The sequence below is a fragment of the Arachis duranensis genome, chromosome 1 (genome assembly GCF_000817695.3).
Source record: "Arachis duranensis cultivar V14167 chromosome 1, aradu.V14167.gnm2.J7QH, whole genome shotgun sequence".
NCBI lineage: Eukaryota > Viridiplantae > Streptophyta > Magnoliopsida > Fabales > Fabaceae > Arachis > Arachis duranensis.
Genome location: NC_029772.3, coordinates 92141916 through 92158577, shown reverse-complemented (window position 1 = coordinate 92158577; position 16662 = coordinate 92141916). Strand labels below are relative to the sequence as shown.

General features: G+C 34.9%; 4 protein-coding genes across 4 annotated transcripts in view; 3 read left to right on the top strand and 1 right to left on the bottom strand.

Moving 5' to 3' along the window:
• LOC107458772 (uncharacterized) overlaps nucleotides 1-697 on the top strand; it is a gene marked incomplete in the record, with an annotated part of 7950 nt that extends 7253 nt beyond the window's left edge. Inside the window, 1 exon segment of the mRNA XM_016076975.3 lies at nucleotides 10-697. Within this exon segment, the coding sequence (XP_015932461.1) occupies nucleotides 10-537 (528 nt within the window).
• A 1732-nt stretch (nucleotides 698-2429) lies between these two features.
• On the top strand, nucleotides 2430-5062 carry LOC107458777 (transmembrane 9 superfamily member 11). Its single transcript, XM_016076978.3, has 2 exons — nucleotides 2430-2629; nucleotides 2864-5062. Exon 2 carries the CDS (start codon nucleotides 2882-2884, stop codon nucleotides 4868-4870), a length of 1989 nt encoding a protein of 662 aa, XP_015932464.1. The 5' UTR covers nucleotides 2430-2629; nucleotides 2864-2881; the 3' UTR covers nucleotides 4871-5062.
• Nucleotides 5063-9472: 4410 nt separating this feature from the next.
• Nucleotides 9473-12593, top strand: LOC107458783 (sugar transport protein 7). The gene is made up of 4 exons (XM_016076990.3): nucleotides 9473-9723; nucleotides 10367-10686; nucleotides 11166-11792; nucleotides 12049-12593. Exons 1-4 carry the CDS (start codon nucleotides 9579-9581, stop codon nucleotides 12463-12465), a joined length of 1509 nt encoding a protein of 502 aa, XP_015932476.1. The 5' UTR covers nucleotides 9473-9578; the 3' UTR covers nucleotides 12466-12593.
• A 77-nt stretch (nucleotides 12594-12670) lies between these two features.
• LOC107458790 (uncharacterized) lies at nucleotides 12671-13922 on the bottom strand. The gene has a single exon (XM_016076998.3). It carries the CDS (start codon nucleotides 13718-13720, stop codon nucleotides 13175-13177), a length of 546 nt encoding a protein of 181 aa, XP_015932484.1. The 5' UTR covers nucleotides 13721-13922; the 3' UTR covers nucleotides 12671-13174.
• Nucleotides 13923-16662: the final 2740 nt, after the last annotated feature.

Below are 16662 nucleotides of genomic sequence, written 5' to 3'. Positions count from 1 at the left end.
CCTGTCTCATTTGTGTCAAGTGGTGCAATCCATTCAGAAGCGATGCAGGTTACAGCTGTTAGCTCTGAAGAGACTGATGGTACTTCCAAGAAGGGCGTCATCACCAGCTCTGTTAACGTAGGTTCTTTCGAGGCTCACACTACCGGTTTTGGTTCCAAAATGATGGCGAAAATGGGATATACCGAGGGTGGCGGATTGGGTAAAAATGGTCAAGGTATGGCACAACCCATAGAGGTTATCCAAAGGCCTAAATCACTCGGTTTGGGTGTGGAGTTCTCCAGCAACCCCGCCGAGGTGGCAGCCGCTGCTGAGCCATCTAGGAGCAAGTCTTCAAGAATCGGCACCAAGCCATCAAGGAACAAGTCTTCAAGCATTGGTGTCTTTGAGAAGCATACCAAAGGCTTTGGGTCAAAAATGATGGCAAAGATGGGCTTCATTGAAGGCATGGGATTAGGTAGAGAATCACAAGGTATTACTGCCCCACTGGGTGCTGTTAGGCTACCAAAGTCCCGAGGGCTAGGTGCCACCAAAACTTAATTTTTATTTTTTATTGTCATTTGTTTTCTATGTTCCTATCTAAATTGTATATTAGCCTTAAACTTATGATTTAAAAGCTTTACTATTTTCTGGACCGGAATGGAATAACGATTATAAATTAGAACCTGGTTATACATTGATGGATTAGTTTCTTCATTCATTTAATTTGATCCTTTTTCTATCCATTTGATGAGGACATATTTCTTTATTCAGTTGAGATAAATAACATCATAAATCATAATCATCAGACCCATTGAGATCCTGAAGTAGGAAGAATCTAGGATCCAACTCGAGGAAAATGTGAGTTGGTGAGATCACATCGTTTCTCGATTCATGAAAGCTATGAGTCACCAAGAAAATTATATGCCAATTAAGACATTCTCTTACAAACCTTTAATTCATTGATGATTTGGTTAATCTCTCATTATCATACAGCCTGTAATGTCCTGCAACAACTCAACTCAAACCTCTCTGATTCCCTTTGATTATAGTTTGTTCTATATGATACACACGACACAATATGTATTTGATACGAGTGACTACTTTTTAGTGTACATGTAGCATGATCGATATTTTAAACTACTTTAATAATCTTAGCACACATTTTTAAAATATTCATGCACAAAATCTTTATTTTATACTAGTAAATTGGTCAATAAGAAAAGGTAGATTAGATCTGAGCTGGTTCTCCTTTTATTGGTGTAGAAGCAATATATAATTATATATTATATATTTATATCACATTTTCACATATACCAAAGTCCAAACTCGCACTTATTTCCAATTCCATGTTCGTGTTCTGGTATTATGCCATTTAGATCTAAAATTCTAAACTAAAACAGCATGCCGAAGAATGCCAACCCTTTACTTTAGTGTCACTTTAAATACAAAACACAAAAGTTACATATAACTTACTGTTACTTCTGCGTCACTTTAGATATGAAATTCAATATGCATGCTCTAAATGAGAATTCAAAACTTCATAAACTACACTTAATTACATGATTAGCCATTGAAAACCGTTGACATAATAAAACTAACATGGCGAAAATGAAAAACATACATTAAGAAAGGAAGTACAAATAACTTAACTTTGTGGAAAAGTACACTAAATAACTCACTTTATTCACGGTGAAATAAATGTGGACCAAACAAGCTACTAATAATTAATAATTCCTAGCCATGGTTGAGGTTGAAGCAATAAGGCATGAAGGTTAAAGAAAAAAGTAGTATTAAATAACGTCGGTGACAAAAATATACAGCTTTTACAATCAAGTCTGGCTAACATGCATTGGAACGACAACGAGAATAATGTCGTTTTGTAAGTGAAATGGACTCGATGTTTTGGTTTTTCCCTTCTACTAAGTGAACTATCAACTATGTGTTATTTTTAATTTTTGTTTTTTTATATGACCATGTGATAAAAAAAATAAATAAACCGACAAAACCGTGATAAGAGTCACTAGTCTAGAGCAATGGAATATTCTCATATATGAAAATTCCACAAAATTTTACTATACGTTGAAAAAAAATATTTTTTATAAAAATAGAATGACTGGAATTTAATTATGAATTTAAATTTAGCTTAATAATAATATTATTTTATTGCTTACTTCATTACAAAATCAATGTTATATTGAGCCAAAGAAACAAATTAAATCTAAACACTTCAATTTCAATCTTACCAAAACATATAAGATAAGGTGAAATTTAGTGCAGTTGACTTCACGTGAAGTTGATAGTTAAAAGTCATTAAATGAAATTTTAGTTAAATCAATTAAATTATTTAACTCTCAATTATCAACTTCATCTAAATCGACTACACTTGAATTTTAATTTTCACTCTAAAATAAATAAAGAAAGGATAGAATGGTCATTTTGAGAGGAGTATGAGTCCTGATGAGAGAGCAGTGAAACTGTGAAAGAGAAGCTCCCTGGAATGAGAAGCAACCATATAAATGTGCAGAGTCGCCAACTTCAACGCCTTCCTTAAATCGTCTCGCGTTTCTTCCTCGCTCCAATTTCTAGATTCTCTTCGTCTCGAAGATCTCGTTTCATGTTTTGAAACTCAGATCTTCTCGTTACCTATCAGGTGAGTGAGAAATTCTCATCACACCCTTCTTCATTGCGCTTATTCCATTTCAAATTGGCCGTTTATTTCTATTTACATTTCGTCTTTTGGATTGTGTAGCTAGCTAGTATATATGCTTTGCATCTGCATTTGCATTCACACTGTACTGAGAATCTAGTTAGAAAATACAACTTGATATTTTGTGCTTTTTTATTTTGGTTTTTCAATTGACATTTCCCCCATGGGGTCTTTCAGATCTGACACAAATTTCTAATGAGTCGTCCAAAAATGGAGTCTTTTCGCGAGTTTAGTTTGTGGGTATTGGCTTTCTGCTTGGTATTCCAATTGGGGTATGGATTCTACCTCCCTGGGAGTTATCCACACAAGTATGGTGTAGGTGATGAGTTGTCGGTTAAGGTGAATTCTCTTACTTCAATTGACACAGAGATGCCCTTTAGCTATTACAGCTTGCCATTTTGCAAGCCTGAGGGTGGTGTCAAGGATAGTGCTGAGAATCTGGGTGAGCTCCTCATGGGGGATCGGATCGAAAACTCGCCTTATAAGTTCAAGATGTACACCAATGAGTCTGAGATTTTCCTGTGTCAGGTTGATAAGTTGTCTGATGAACAGTTCAAGATCTTGACAAAGAGGATTGATGAAATGTATCAGGTGAATCTGATACTTGATAACTTGCCTGCTATCAGGTTTACAAAGAAGGATGAGTACTTTTTGAGGTGGACTGGGTACCCTGTTGGTATCAAGATTCAGGATGTGTATTATCTGTTTAACCATCTCAAGTTCAATGTTCTTGTCCATAAGTATGAGGAACCTAATGTCGCTCGTGTCATGGGGACGGGCGATGCGGCCGAGATGATCCCGCCAGTGGGTAAGGAGGGATCTGACAAGCCTGGATACATGGTTGTTGGGTTTGAGGTGATACCTTGCAGCATTATGCATAATGCTGATTCAGTTAAGAACTTGAAGATGTATGGCAAGTATCCATCACCTGTCAAGTGTGATCCGGCCACTGTGGGTATGCCTATCAAGGAAGGGCAGCCAGTTGCGTTTACTTATGAGGTTACCTTTGAGGAGAGTGACATCAAGTGGCCGTCTAGATGGGATGCCTACTTGAAGATGGAGGGAGCCAAAGTGCACTGGTTCTCTATCCTCAATTCGCTTATGGTGATCACTTTCCTTGCTGGTATTGTTCTTGTGATCTTCCTGAGGACTGTTAGGAGGGATCTGACCCGATATGAGGAGTTGGATAAGGAGGCCCAAGCACAGATGAATGAGGAGTTATCTGGTTGGAAGCTTGTTGTGGGGGATGTGTTTCGTGCTCCGTCGAATCCTGCTTTGTTGTGTATAATGGTTGGGGATGGAGTTCAGATTCTTGGGATGGCTGTTGTGACAATATTGTTTGCTGCACTTGGATTCATGTCACCAGCTTCTCGTGGAACACTTATCACAGGTATGATATTTTTCTACCTGATACTTGGTATTGCTGCTGGTTATGTTGCAGTTCGGCTATGGAGGACAATTGGCTGCGGCGATCAGAAGGGCTGGGCTTCAGTTGCTTTTAAGGCCGCATGTTTCTTCCCCGGTATTGCATTTTTTATCCTCACAATCTTGAACTTCCTGTTGTGGGGAAGCCACAGCACTGGAGCCATTCCATTTTCACTATATGTTATACTGCTCTTGCTTTGGTTTTGCATTTCTGTCCCCCTCAGCCTTGTTGGTGGGTACTTTGGGGCAAGGGCACCTCACCTTGAGTACCCGGTTCGAACCAATCAAATTCCACGAGAAATTCCCCAGCAGAGGTACCCATCATGGCTTTTGGTTCTCGGCGCGGGCACCCTTCCATTTGGCACCCTCTTTATTGAGCTATTCTTCATCATGTCCAGTATCTGGATGGGACGCGTTTACTATGTCTTTGGCTTCCTCTTCATTGTTTTGATCCTTTTGGTGGTTGTTTGTGCCGAGGTTTCACTTGTTCTAACCTACATGCACCTCTGTGTGGAGGACTGGAAGTGGTGGTGGAAGTCATTCTTTGCCTCTGGTTCCGTTGCCATTTACATCTTTTTGTACTCCATAAACTATCTCGTATTTGATCTTAAGAGTTTGAGTGGACCTGTATCAGCAACCCTTTACTTGGGGTATTCACTCCTCATGGTTCTGGCAATCATGTTCACCACAGGAACAGTTGGGTTCCTCTCTTCATTCTGGTTTGTGTATTACTTGTTCTCTTCGGTCAAGTTGGATTGAAGACCTTAACACAAGGTTCAAAGTTTAGCTCTGCAGAGAAGAGTTATCCTTGACAATGTTCAGTTTATATGTTACTTTATTTCAGTTCATTTTGTTAGGGAAATTAGTATATTTTTACAACGGAATAATTTTATCAAGTTTTGCCTAATTCATGGTTAGATATTATATCAATGCATGATAAGTTTCTTTCCATTCAGAAGTATATACTACAATACTTTGATTGTTGAGGTTGGGGATGTAATTCTGATTTTTTACTTTTTATTTTTGATATTGGGCTCACAATGGTATTTTTTCGAATTATGTGTTGCTGGGATGTTAATCTCAAATGTGGTACCATTTAATTTGAGATATAGAAATCGGACTCCTAGATCCTAGAAGGTGCAGAAATTAGACCTGGATCTTTTGATGTCTGATATATAGAAATCAGAGTATTTTCTGAAATTGGACTTTTTTATTTCTGTTTCAAAAAAAAATTATAAAATTTGAAATATCTCCAATTTTGATTTTTCTCACAATTTTAAAAAATACCAAAAATTACAATATTAGAGTAAACTCATCTCACTTCCATAAAAAGAAAAATTAGCCTCTTCATGCCTAGCATGCAAAATTACAATACTGTTTTATTCACACGATTGGTTTGCATTTACATTACTGTTCTCGATTAAAATATTAGTTAACCGTTGAGTTTGACAGTTTATAATAAGTCTACTTTATTAAATCATTCATCAACACGTCAGCAATACTATATTTTGGCCTAATTTTGATTTCCTTCTACCTTCAATACGGTGTGCTCATAAAGTCTTGTATCACATTTAATGCTTGCTGTACTCTTTAGTTCTTGACTTCTTGGAGTCTTCTGGGCATTACTTATTAATGTTGTTTCTAATGGCATCGCATAAGTTTTGTTTTATATGCTATCAGTTAGGGGTATTTGCGGTGCGGTTTGATTCGATTTTAAAAGAAAAAGTCATCCGATCCAAACGTTTAATTTATGTGCGGTACAGTTTGGATTGGATGAAATTTTTTTTGGAAATCCGATCTGATTCGATCCGATTACAAGCAATTTGAATCAATTTGAATTTGCGGTTTTTTAAATAAAAAAAATTAAATACATATAACAAATTTCAACATCAAATTTTAAATAATTAACAATGACATAACAAGAAAGCTAACGATAACATAACAATAGAAATAAAATTATAGGTTAGTTAGAATAAATAAATAAATAACATTTTGAACATAAAATATTTATTAAATAATAATAATAATACATGAATAATAAAAAAATGCATAACAAATTAAATATGTTATAAATATAATAATAAAATAATAATATTATAGCACATTGTGCGATTTGGATTGGATTGGATCAGTTATAAAAAGTAGATCTAAAATACGATCCAATCCAACAGTTTACAAAAAATAAAATTCAATTAAATCTAAATTAATGCGATTTTAATTAATTTTTAATTTAAACAGAATTAAATAAATGATTTAATTTAGATCGGCCCTGCTCTATAAAATGCATTGGTTGGTACTTGGTAGCTTTAGAGTGTGTTGTTTTCCCAATCAAAAGTTTTCATTTTTGGCAATCTTAATCCACCGGAATAAAAAGGATGTGATAAACCTACCACGGAAAACTGTTATGCACATGCTAAGCATGTCACCGCCAATCTAGTAACATACGAATTTAATTTGGGAGCCATAAAGAGGCCTAAAACGTATATTTTTTGAGCAATGCTAAGAATTAAAAGGGTATTAGCTAAAAATCAGCCAAAATATTTTTGGTGAATTCAAAATTTATACGAATTAATATATATAGATGTTTCTTCTGCTAAGTATCAGAATGTTTTTTTTCATACTCTTTTATATATTTTTCGTATTTTTTTGTATTGCAAATGTGAATGTCTTTATTTCTTTAAAGAATTTATTTTTTTTTAAATTTTATAGATATTTAATTATTTTTGCTAAAATATAATTGGATGTTTTTTATGTTAAGTATTAGGATGTTTTTTTTTCATATTAAATGAATATTTTTTGGAAAAGTATGTGGAACAAAAAGTGAATCAGCCAAAAAATAAACAAAATCACATTTTACTTAATTAATTTAATTTTATTTAATTTTCAAATTTTGTTATTAATTGCCGTGTTCAACCAAATCACTCCTTGACTAATATGTGAAAAAAAACCAAAAATCTCTCCTGGGATCACAGAACTCCTCATCACCTTCGTTTCAAAATTCAACCCTATGGTGCATGGTTTGGTGAGGGTGTCATCAACGGTGCAGGAAATTGGTGCATAGGAAGCCGATAAAGCCGGTTAGAATATTGGATCAATTTGGTCATAGTTGAAGGGAGAGTGTGGATTCTGAAGATTGTGTTTTTAGGGAGTATGAAGTATGGTCATTACGGGTGTTATTAAAAAAAAACATTCATTTAATATAAAAAAAAAACATTCTAACACTTAACAAAAGAAATATTCAGTTATATTTTAGCAAAAATAATTAAATATTTATAAAATTTAAAAAAAAATTATAAAATTCTTAAAGAAATAGAGACATTTACATTTGTAATACAAAAAAATTCGAAAAATATATAAAAGAACATCTATTTAGCATGAAAAAGAAACATTCTAATACTTAGCAGAAGGAACATCCATATATATTAACTCGTAGAAATTTTAAATTCACCCAGAGATATTTGGCTGATTTTTGGCTGATACCCTTTTGGTTCCCTAGCATTACTCATATTTTTTTTATAATTCTATAATTGTGTAGTTTGCAGTCTCTTTAATCATCAAAACTGCACCTAATATCGCAAAACGCAGAGAGCAACATCTGCAACAAAAAAAACATAAAATAAAAATAAAAATAAAAATTTATTATTTTCACTTTTTTTAATAAAATTTAAAAATAAAAAACACTAAAAATAAATAAAAATAAAAAAGAAAAAGCTGCGATGGGTTGGACTATAGCTATTCATGGCGGTGCTCGCGACATCTCCCGTTCACTGCCACATGACCGCCGCTAGCCCTGTGAGGAAGCCCTCCGCCACTGCCTTCAAATTGGCGTCGAAGCTCTTGAATCCAATTCGCCTCCTTTGGACGTGGTTGGGCTCGTGGTACAGTAATAACCGTAACGGTATTTGTCTTCACTTTCATCAAAGATCCTGTGATCTCATGCTTTTACTCTTCTGTATAGGTTCGTGAACGGGAGAATATTCCGCAAAACGGAAGAATATTCCGCACTTCAATGTTGGTAGGGGTTCTGTGTTAAGGGCATCGCGGAGAGCATAGAAGTCGCTGGCGCTTCCAACAGCATTGGTAAGAGAGAGATTTGTATGTGATTGTTGGAGGTGAGTAGGTTAACGCGAGAGGAAAGAAGAAGGTTTTTATAGGTTTTAATTAGGTTTACCTAATTAATTTTAAATTTTTTAAATTAATATATATATATATATATATATATATTAATTTTTAGTTATTTTTTATAATAAGTGTATTGTAGTTATTTTTTATAAAAAATAATATTAATTTAGACCAAATCAAAATTTAATTCATCATTTTTTCGGTCAAATTATTTTGTTTAGCCTAATTTTAATAAAAATAACACGATTTAATTAATTATATGTGTTAAATTTTAATTATTAAAAAATATTTTTAAAAAACACGTTTTAATGTCTATCTAAATGGTTCCATTTAATTTAGATAGCGTTACTTAAAAAACAAAAACAGATACAATGACCTGTTAAAAAAGAAAAACCGTATATTCCTAATTCTATTTTGGGTTCAGCACTATCCCTTGCAATGGCATCCTCGACAAACTTAGAAATTAGAATCTATACAAAGCTACTGTTCTAGTATATAGTATATACACATAAGAAAAGTGGCCTTTAGATTAATAGATTCTGATTCAGATTAAAAGTAGCCAAATCGACAACGTTATCAAAACGAGAGAATTTGATACGTGCAGGGAAAATGAGAGAATTCATCAGGAAAGTCCATCAATTTAATATTTGATGACTAGATGTATTGATGAACTTGTTGAATACAAAAGGAAAAAGAGAAATGGAATCTTTTAGAATTCTTAAAATCAGAAAATATATGAACAATAAAAAATATTTCCTTAAAACAAAAACCAAATAACTAAGCATAAAATTATGCTATCTTGTTTATTATCTTTAAAAACACACATTTTTTTAAAGAATATTACATATTTTTTTTCTTAGGGACCTTGTTGTCTTTTAAAGATAATTGTCAGGATCGGGTGAGGTATCCACTCTTTTATTATTGTGCATAATATAAATTAAATAAAACTTTAGAAAGTTATTTTTCAATTAACATAGTAACTTTTTTGTTTGAATTTAAAAATTTTAATTGAAAATAATAACGTTTTGAATATTATTTACTATAACAGGACAGTTTTGTTTGGCTTCAACCACTTAATCAAAGATTTTATTACAACAAAATATCGGTCATCGAAAGCACAGCATCTTTTCACACAAGTCAACGAGTTAATAACTTAACATAACTCAATTAATGATTTCGCAATCAAAATAGTTGTCTTTGTTGGATAAAACTCTTTGGTTCTTATCTACAGGAATTTCCTTATTTTATAAAATTCAAGCAGCATGAGTATGAAAGACCTTCATTCATTGAAAAAAAGTATTGTTCATTTCTCTCTGAGAGAAGAAGACTCAAGAGAGGTGAAGAAATGGCAGGTGGATCTTTTGCAACAGATTCTGTGGCTAAGGAGAGGGCACAACAATATAAGGGACGGGTCACACTTTATGTCATCATAACATGCATTGTTGCTGCCACTGGAGGCTCTCTCTTTGGCTATGATATTGGAATTTCAGGTTCTTCCATAATCAAAATCTAAATAATAGTTCTCATCATTTCATAGTTTTAATCGCCCTTAGGTTCAGTTTCTTCTAGAATCCATTATCTAAATCAAAATTTAGATACTTTTTCTTTTTTCACCACATGGGGACATCAAATTTATGCTGCTGAAATGAGATTGTACCTTGCAGACTCAGGATTGCAAAAATTTCATGTGGTTCTCTATCTGCACTCTTGATTATTATTATTTTTCTAATAATTATCTAGGTTAGTGTATCAAAACATTAACTATCATCCAATATTTTCAAAAGACTAGATTTGTTTGACAAATTAATTCAATAATCAATTAGGCTCCGTTTCTATTTGACATGTAAGCAATTCTGTCTACTTCTATTATCCAATTGAGAGAAGCAGAGAGAAAAAAATGTATGAAGAACTCTAACTAATGCATCTGAACAAATCTAAGGCTTATGTAGAAATCATGACAGGCCAACACTGTTATGCTATTCCTTTGATAGCCATTTGGATTTTGGACCTGTAAAATATTCCCTTTCCCTCTTGAATGGTTCATATTCTTCTTCATTTTACAAATTAGATTATGTAAATAAGCATGATTTTCAGTCACATAAGAAGACTTCTCTGATGCATGCTGCTTAACAGGAGGAGTTACTTCTATGGATGACTTTCTTCAGAAATTCTTCCCTGATGTATACAAGCAGAAAATGCACGCACACGAAAACAACTACTGCAAGTTTAACAGTCAGGCGCTTGCTGCATTTACCTCTTCTCTGTACATTGCTGGTTTAGTTGCATCCTTGATAGCATCTCCGGTTACTAGGAAGTATGGACGCCGTATGAGTATCATTTGTGGCGGTATGAGCTTTCTCATTGGATCAGCTTTAAATGCTGCAGCTGCTAATCTGGTAATGCTTATCATAGGCCGGATTATGCTCGGTGTTGGCATTGGATTTGGAAATCAGGTAGTAAAATTATTCAACTTGTGAATTGTGATTGATTCTTGATTTCTTGTGCAAATACTAGCTTTGTTGAATTACATCATTGGGGTGCTTAGAAAACAGCAACCATATGATTCCAATTCAAAGCAAGCTTTAGCCAATACCAACATAAAATGGCTTTGAAAAGTGGGTAAGTTTAAATATTAATTATCTTAATCTCTATGAAAGTCTATGAAAGTTCATGGAAGAGAGTTAGTGTGATGGAACATGAGTAAATGACATAACATTCTAAACATGTTCCTAACACTCTCTTAAGTACTTCGAGTGTCATCAAATCTTAAATCAATCAATTCTTCCACTGTTTAGTAATTAGGAGGATGTTTAAGAGAATAAACCATTTACTAATAGAACATATAATGGTTATCGAGATTGTTTCTGAATTAGAAGATAATATTGTATCTTGGGGCTTACATTACATTGTCTATCTTCCTGGTATTTCGAAGGCTGTTCCACTTTATTTGTCAGAGATGGCGCCAACCCATCTTCGAGGAGGCCTTAACATGATGTTTCAAGTAGCAACCACTTTTGGGATTTTCACAGCCAATATGGTCAATTATGGAACACAGAATATTAAACCATGGGGGTGGAGGCTATCTCTCGGCCTGGCTGCAGTACCAGCACTTTTGATGACTGGGGGAGGTATATGTCTTCCTGACACTCCAAACAGCTTAGTAAATAGAGGATTGACAGAAAAAGCAAGGAAGCTACTTGAAAAGATCAGAGGAACAGATGATGTTGATGCAGAGTTCCAAGATATGGTCGATGCTAGCGAGTTGGCGAGCTCAATAAAGCACCCCTTCAGGAACATCCTTGAAAAGAGATACAGGCCAGAGTTGGTAATGGCAATCTTCATGCCTACATTCCAGATCCTAACTGGCATTAACTCCATTCTATTTTATGCTCCAGTGCTATTTCAAACCATGGGGTTTGGCAGAGCAGCATCTCTCTACTCCTCAGCCTTGACAGGAGGAGTTCTTGCTTCTTCAACATTCATATCAATAGCAACAGTGGATAGACTTGGGAGGAGACCCCTACTCATCAGTGGTGGAATACAAATGATTACATGTCAGGTAATCAAATATCTGTCTATATAACAAAGTGCAATATCTAAATTCTAAACCATCAATGAAAAGATCAATAGTTGCAAATTCTATTGGTAGTTATAAATGTAGTTTTATTACATGATCCAGAGAACTAACAATAGCAGCTGAAACAATGCATTATTCAAGTAGTTAACATAGCAGCATATACTTGATAACGGTATCGCGAAGTGATGATCATAACAAATGTTTTACTCGAGTATACTTTGATTTTTCACATGAGCAGGTTATAGTTGCCATAATCTTGGGGGTCAAGTTTGGAGACAACAGAGAACTGTCCAAAGGCTTCTCAATATTAGTTGTAGTTGTGATCTGCTTGTTTGTTCTGGCATTCGGATGGTCATGGGGCCCGCTTGGGTGGACAGTCCCAAGCGAGATATTTCCATTGGAGATCCGATCAGCAGGGCAGAGCATCACAGTTTCTGTGAACCTTCTCTTCACATTCATAATTGCTCAGGCATTTCTGTCCCTCCTCTGTTCATTCAAGTTCGGGATCTTCCTGTTCTTTGCTGGCTGGATTACCATTATGACCTTATTCGTCTCTGTGTTCCTACCTGAAACCAAGGGCATCCCCATTGAAGAGATGACATTCATGTGGAGAAGACACTGGTTCTGGAAAAGGGTCCTGCCTGCTGCAGCGTAAATATGACCATTTCTTTCAAACCAACAAAGCTTACTATTTACAGTGATGTAAACAAGTAAAGCGCAAAACTAGAGCGCTATTTAGTTGAACAAAAAAGGCGAAATCGCGAAGTGGTAGATTAGTGAAAATGCTTGATTTCTTGGCCGAGTCGCAAAATAAACATTCGAATCCTACCATAAAAATTGGAATCAGAATAACAACGCTCTGCAGAATGCAAGGAGATTTTATTGAATTACACTATGAAATTCTATAGCTACATAGGTAATAATAGAAGGAGAACAACACAATACAACCAACCTCCTAACATTTTTGAAGAAGAAAAAAAAGAGGAAGAAAACGAACACACAGGTAGGGACAACCTAAATCCAAATTCTAGATCAGACGCACATTACGATACTATAGGAATGTACAAGAGAATCATACTTTCGTTCAACCCTTGCAAATTCAACTTGTAGAACTAACACTAGCTAATTGACTAATCATCTATGAATATCATCATCGAACATTTCCTTTCAATCCCTATGAGAGGTAACCTTCGCTTTGCTTTGCTTTTAACACTTTCTTCATTTCCTCGCCCTCAACGGCTTGTCCTCTTGAAAAAATAAAGGAAGCGCGTCGAGACATCTACGCAGGAAGAAAAGTAAAACCAAACTGCAAACAAACAACTAATCCACCGAGTACAGCACCGCATCGCAGATCCTATCTTTGATTATTCCAGATCAAGGCCAAGCAACCGCCTTAGATCGCTCGTGGCGGCACCGTTCTTCCCTAAAAATGCGGGAACCGGAACGGAGCTCGGAGGCGGAGACGCAACAAACGCCGATCCGGCGTAGATCACATCCTTCGGAACCGGAACCATGATCTGCCTCTGCACCATAACCGGATCCGGACCTAACCGATTTGTGGATCCTAACAACAGATCCAAATTATCAACGCTCTTAGCCCGAGCCTCTATGTGTCTATTCTCCGGGATCCATTTCTCGCCTCTCTTGAGGATCTTGACTTGGCCAGATACAAGGCTCGCGGCGGCCGGAACTTTCTTTGCCGGTCGATCGCCAGACCGATGGCGAATGGTTTGATGGTTGTTCACCGGACTTCGCTTCCGGCGGCGGTTCTGGTGGGAGGAGAAATTGACGTTAGGGTTAGGGTTGTTAAAACATCTTGGAGATCTAACGTGTGAGGTGGCAAGGGCCAAAGCGTCGTTGCGAAATCGCCCTGGAAGGCAATCGTGGGAACGAAGAATTGCTGTTCCCATTTCCAACAGAATGGAGAGAGAAAGAATGAAGAGAAAATGAAAATGAAAATAGTTTGTACGGAATTAGTTAGCGATAGCAAAACGGGAGTTTCTATTATGAGAAGGGTGGAAACGGAATTCGGAGTATTTATAGGGGAGATAACGAAACTGTTTATTCGCGTTTGCATGAACCGAGGCAACCGACCTTGCTGGCGGGGTGTGGTGGGTTTGCTTGGGTGTTTGGCAATTTGACAGGTTCAATGTTTTATTAACGGGCTTGTTCTTTAACTCAAATTACCATCCTACCCTGTTCTTGACCCAATTTATGGACACGTGTCAAGAATATGAGCAAGGACGGTTAGGCGGTTCGGGTAAAGGGTTATCCTTTGCGTGGGAACGTGGACAAACAGCTGTGTTTATCTTCTTTTGCGTTTTTCATATTGGGCCTCTTAATCCTTTTCTTTACAGTGTCAAAAATCGACCGAAGCCCATTGCTCATTCATTTCGGCTGCTTAAAAAACAATCCCGTCCGGCAGCCGAGGCTCTGCTGCCTCGCAAGTAGTTGCATCCGGATTCAAGGTCTATGAAGACAAATTTGTCTTCCTCTATCTTTTTCTTTTTGTCTTTAATTTTAAACAACCACAAATTTTGTTATTTTGTGAAAATTGCTTTACATAAAATCCTTTGAATTTGATGTAATTATATTATCAAAAATTCTATTTAATAACCCAAATCCTACACAAACAAAATAACTACACTCATTACCTATTTATTATTATTATTATTTTCTTTTTTTAATTATCTCCAAAACTTAGTAGTATACTTTTTTAGTAGAAGTTGTCTAAGTAACCAATCTCATTAAGTAATTAATTGCACTGGATTCGCTCCATACATTAAAGAAAAGTAATGGATTGATTGAGACATATGGTTCCTTTGCAAAATGAGTCGTCTGTGTATAGTGTATATACTTAAGGAAATAACTTTCGTAAGACTAAGAAGATTGCTTAAGAACGAAGATTTGATTATATATAGACATAGGATATAAATTGACCGATCACATATAATGCAGGAAGTCTTAATAGCTTTAAAAAAGAAGGGGAAAAAATAACTTGGACGAAAAATATTTGATGCTTTACCTGTACATTTTTTTTATCAAATGGATTAGATAATTTTTAATTTTAATTATTATAAATTTATCCATATTATATACACATACAATATTTAAAAAATTCATTCACTACTTAGCCTAGCTAAATTTTAAATCCAAATATATACATCTCTTTATTATTCAATAATATAATAATTAGGAGATTAGCAATAATAAAAATAGAATTAATTAGAATAATAAACATTCATATCTTAACTTACGTAATATAAGTTTGATCCGCTTCATTTTTGTCATGCAAACTACGTTTAATATTGGATCTGTTAAAATCGGCCTAATAACATTAAATTTATCGATGCTTAAGATTCATAGCTGCAGATTTTTAAATAGAGTTCAGATTCGCGATGAATTAGTCCTTAACCCGTCGAATCGAGAGATACCATTTAAGTAAACCGAAAAAAAAAAATAATCAATCTGATTTGAGAAAAATAAATTTAAGACTTTTTTCTTACTCTGCTAGAGAAATAATCATTCATAATTTTTAAGAGTCATCTCTAAAATGATAAAATTCTATACTACTATATAAATATCTTATTATATAAGTGTTTTTTCAATTCAATCTCATCTAATTTTATTAAATTTTTTTGTTAACATAAGTATGTATAAATATTCTTACCGTTTAGACAAGGACAACAAACAAAACATTAGACTGATACACAGGTCAAAAATTTGATAAAAAAATGTTTGGACTTCACACTTAAATCTAAATTTATCTTAATTTTAAAGAAGACTTCAGAAAAATAAATAATCATTAAAAGAATTAAGATATTAAATACTTTATTTTTTAAATAAGTAATTTTGAGTTAAAACTTTAGAAATTAAAAATAATCATATTTCTTTTTATATAGAGTATAAGTAGATAAATATGAAGCACAATATCTTAAAATTTTTTACTTAAATAAATTGTATGGGAGTCAAAATTACTTGATTCTCCTGAAACAGATTCTGCAACGTGATTACTTTCTTGGTATTACTATATAAATAGTTCTAGGGTGCAGAGAATTATATAAAACGTGAATCATCTCAGCCTAGAACAATTAATGCATGAACTTGTAAGACAAATTAAGCGTAAATCGTGCCAGGGTCTCTAGGGTTAGAAGGAGGCTATAAATCGTCCCAGGGTGGTAAGTTTCACGTGTTCATGGGCTAAATCTCAATGGGCTGCCACGATTTATGCCTTATTGAGACCCTCTTCAACCTGGCGCGATTTATGTGTTGGTTCGTAACACTAACTGGGTTGGGACGATTTATGCCCAAGTTAATAACTGGGCTGGAATACGAAAAAATAATTGCTTCACACGTTTTTTACCACACTTTCTAGCCTTATATAATATATTACTGTGCAAATCCATAAATGTCGTTGACGGAGTTATAAACACACCTATCTGCTTTTTGCTAGAAAAAGTTACACCCTCACTTGTGTTTTCATCAATTTTTTTCCGGTAATGCACTAACAAGAAAATACTCTCCGCCATCTCTCACACCCTTAACAAATGTCACGTGTGTTTCATCTGTTTGAAACTCCTTCATTTATAGAGTTTCTGCCTGTGTAAATCGTCCTTAAGGTTACTAACTTGGGCATAAATCGTCCCAACCCAGTTAATATTACGAACCAACACATAAATCGCGCCAGGCTGAAGAGGGTCTCAATAAGGTATAAATCGTGGCAGCCCAATGAGGTTTAGCCTATGAACACGTGAAACCTACCAACCTGAAACGATTTATAGTCTTCTTCTAACCCCTAGAGACCATGGCACGATTTACGCTTAATTTGTCTTACAAATTCATGCATTAATCG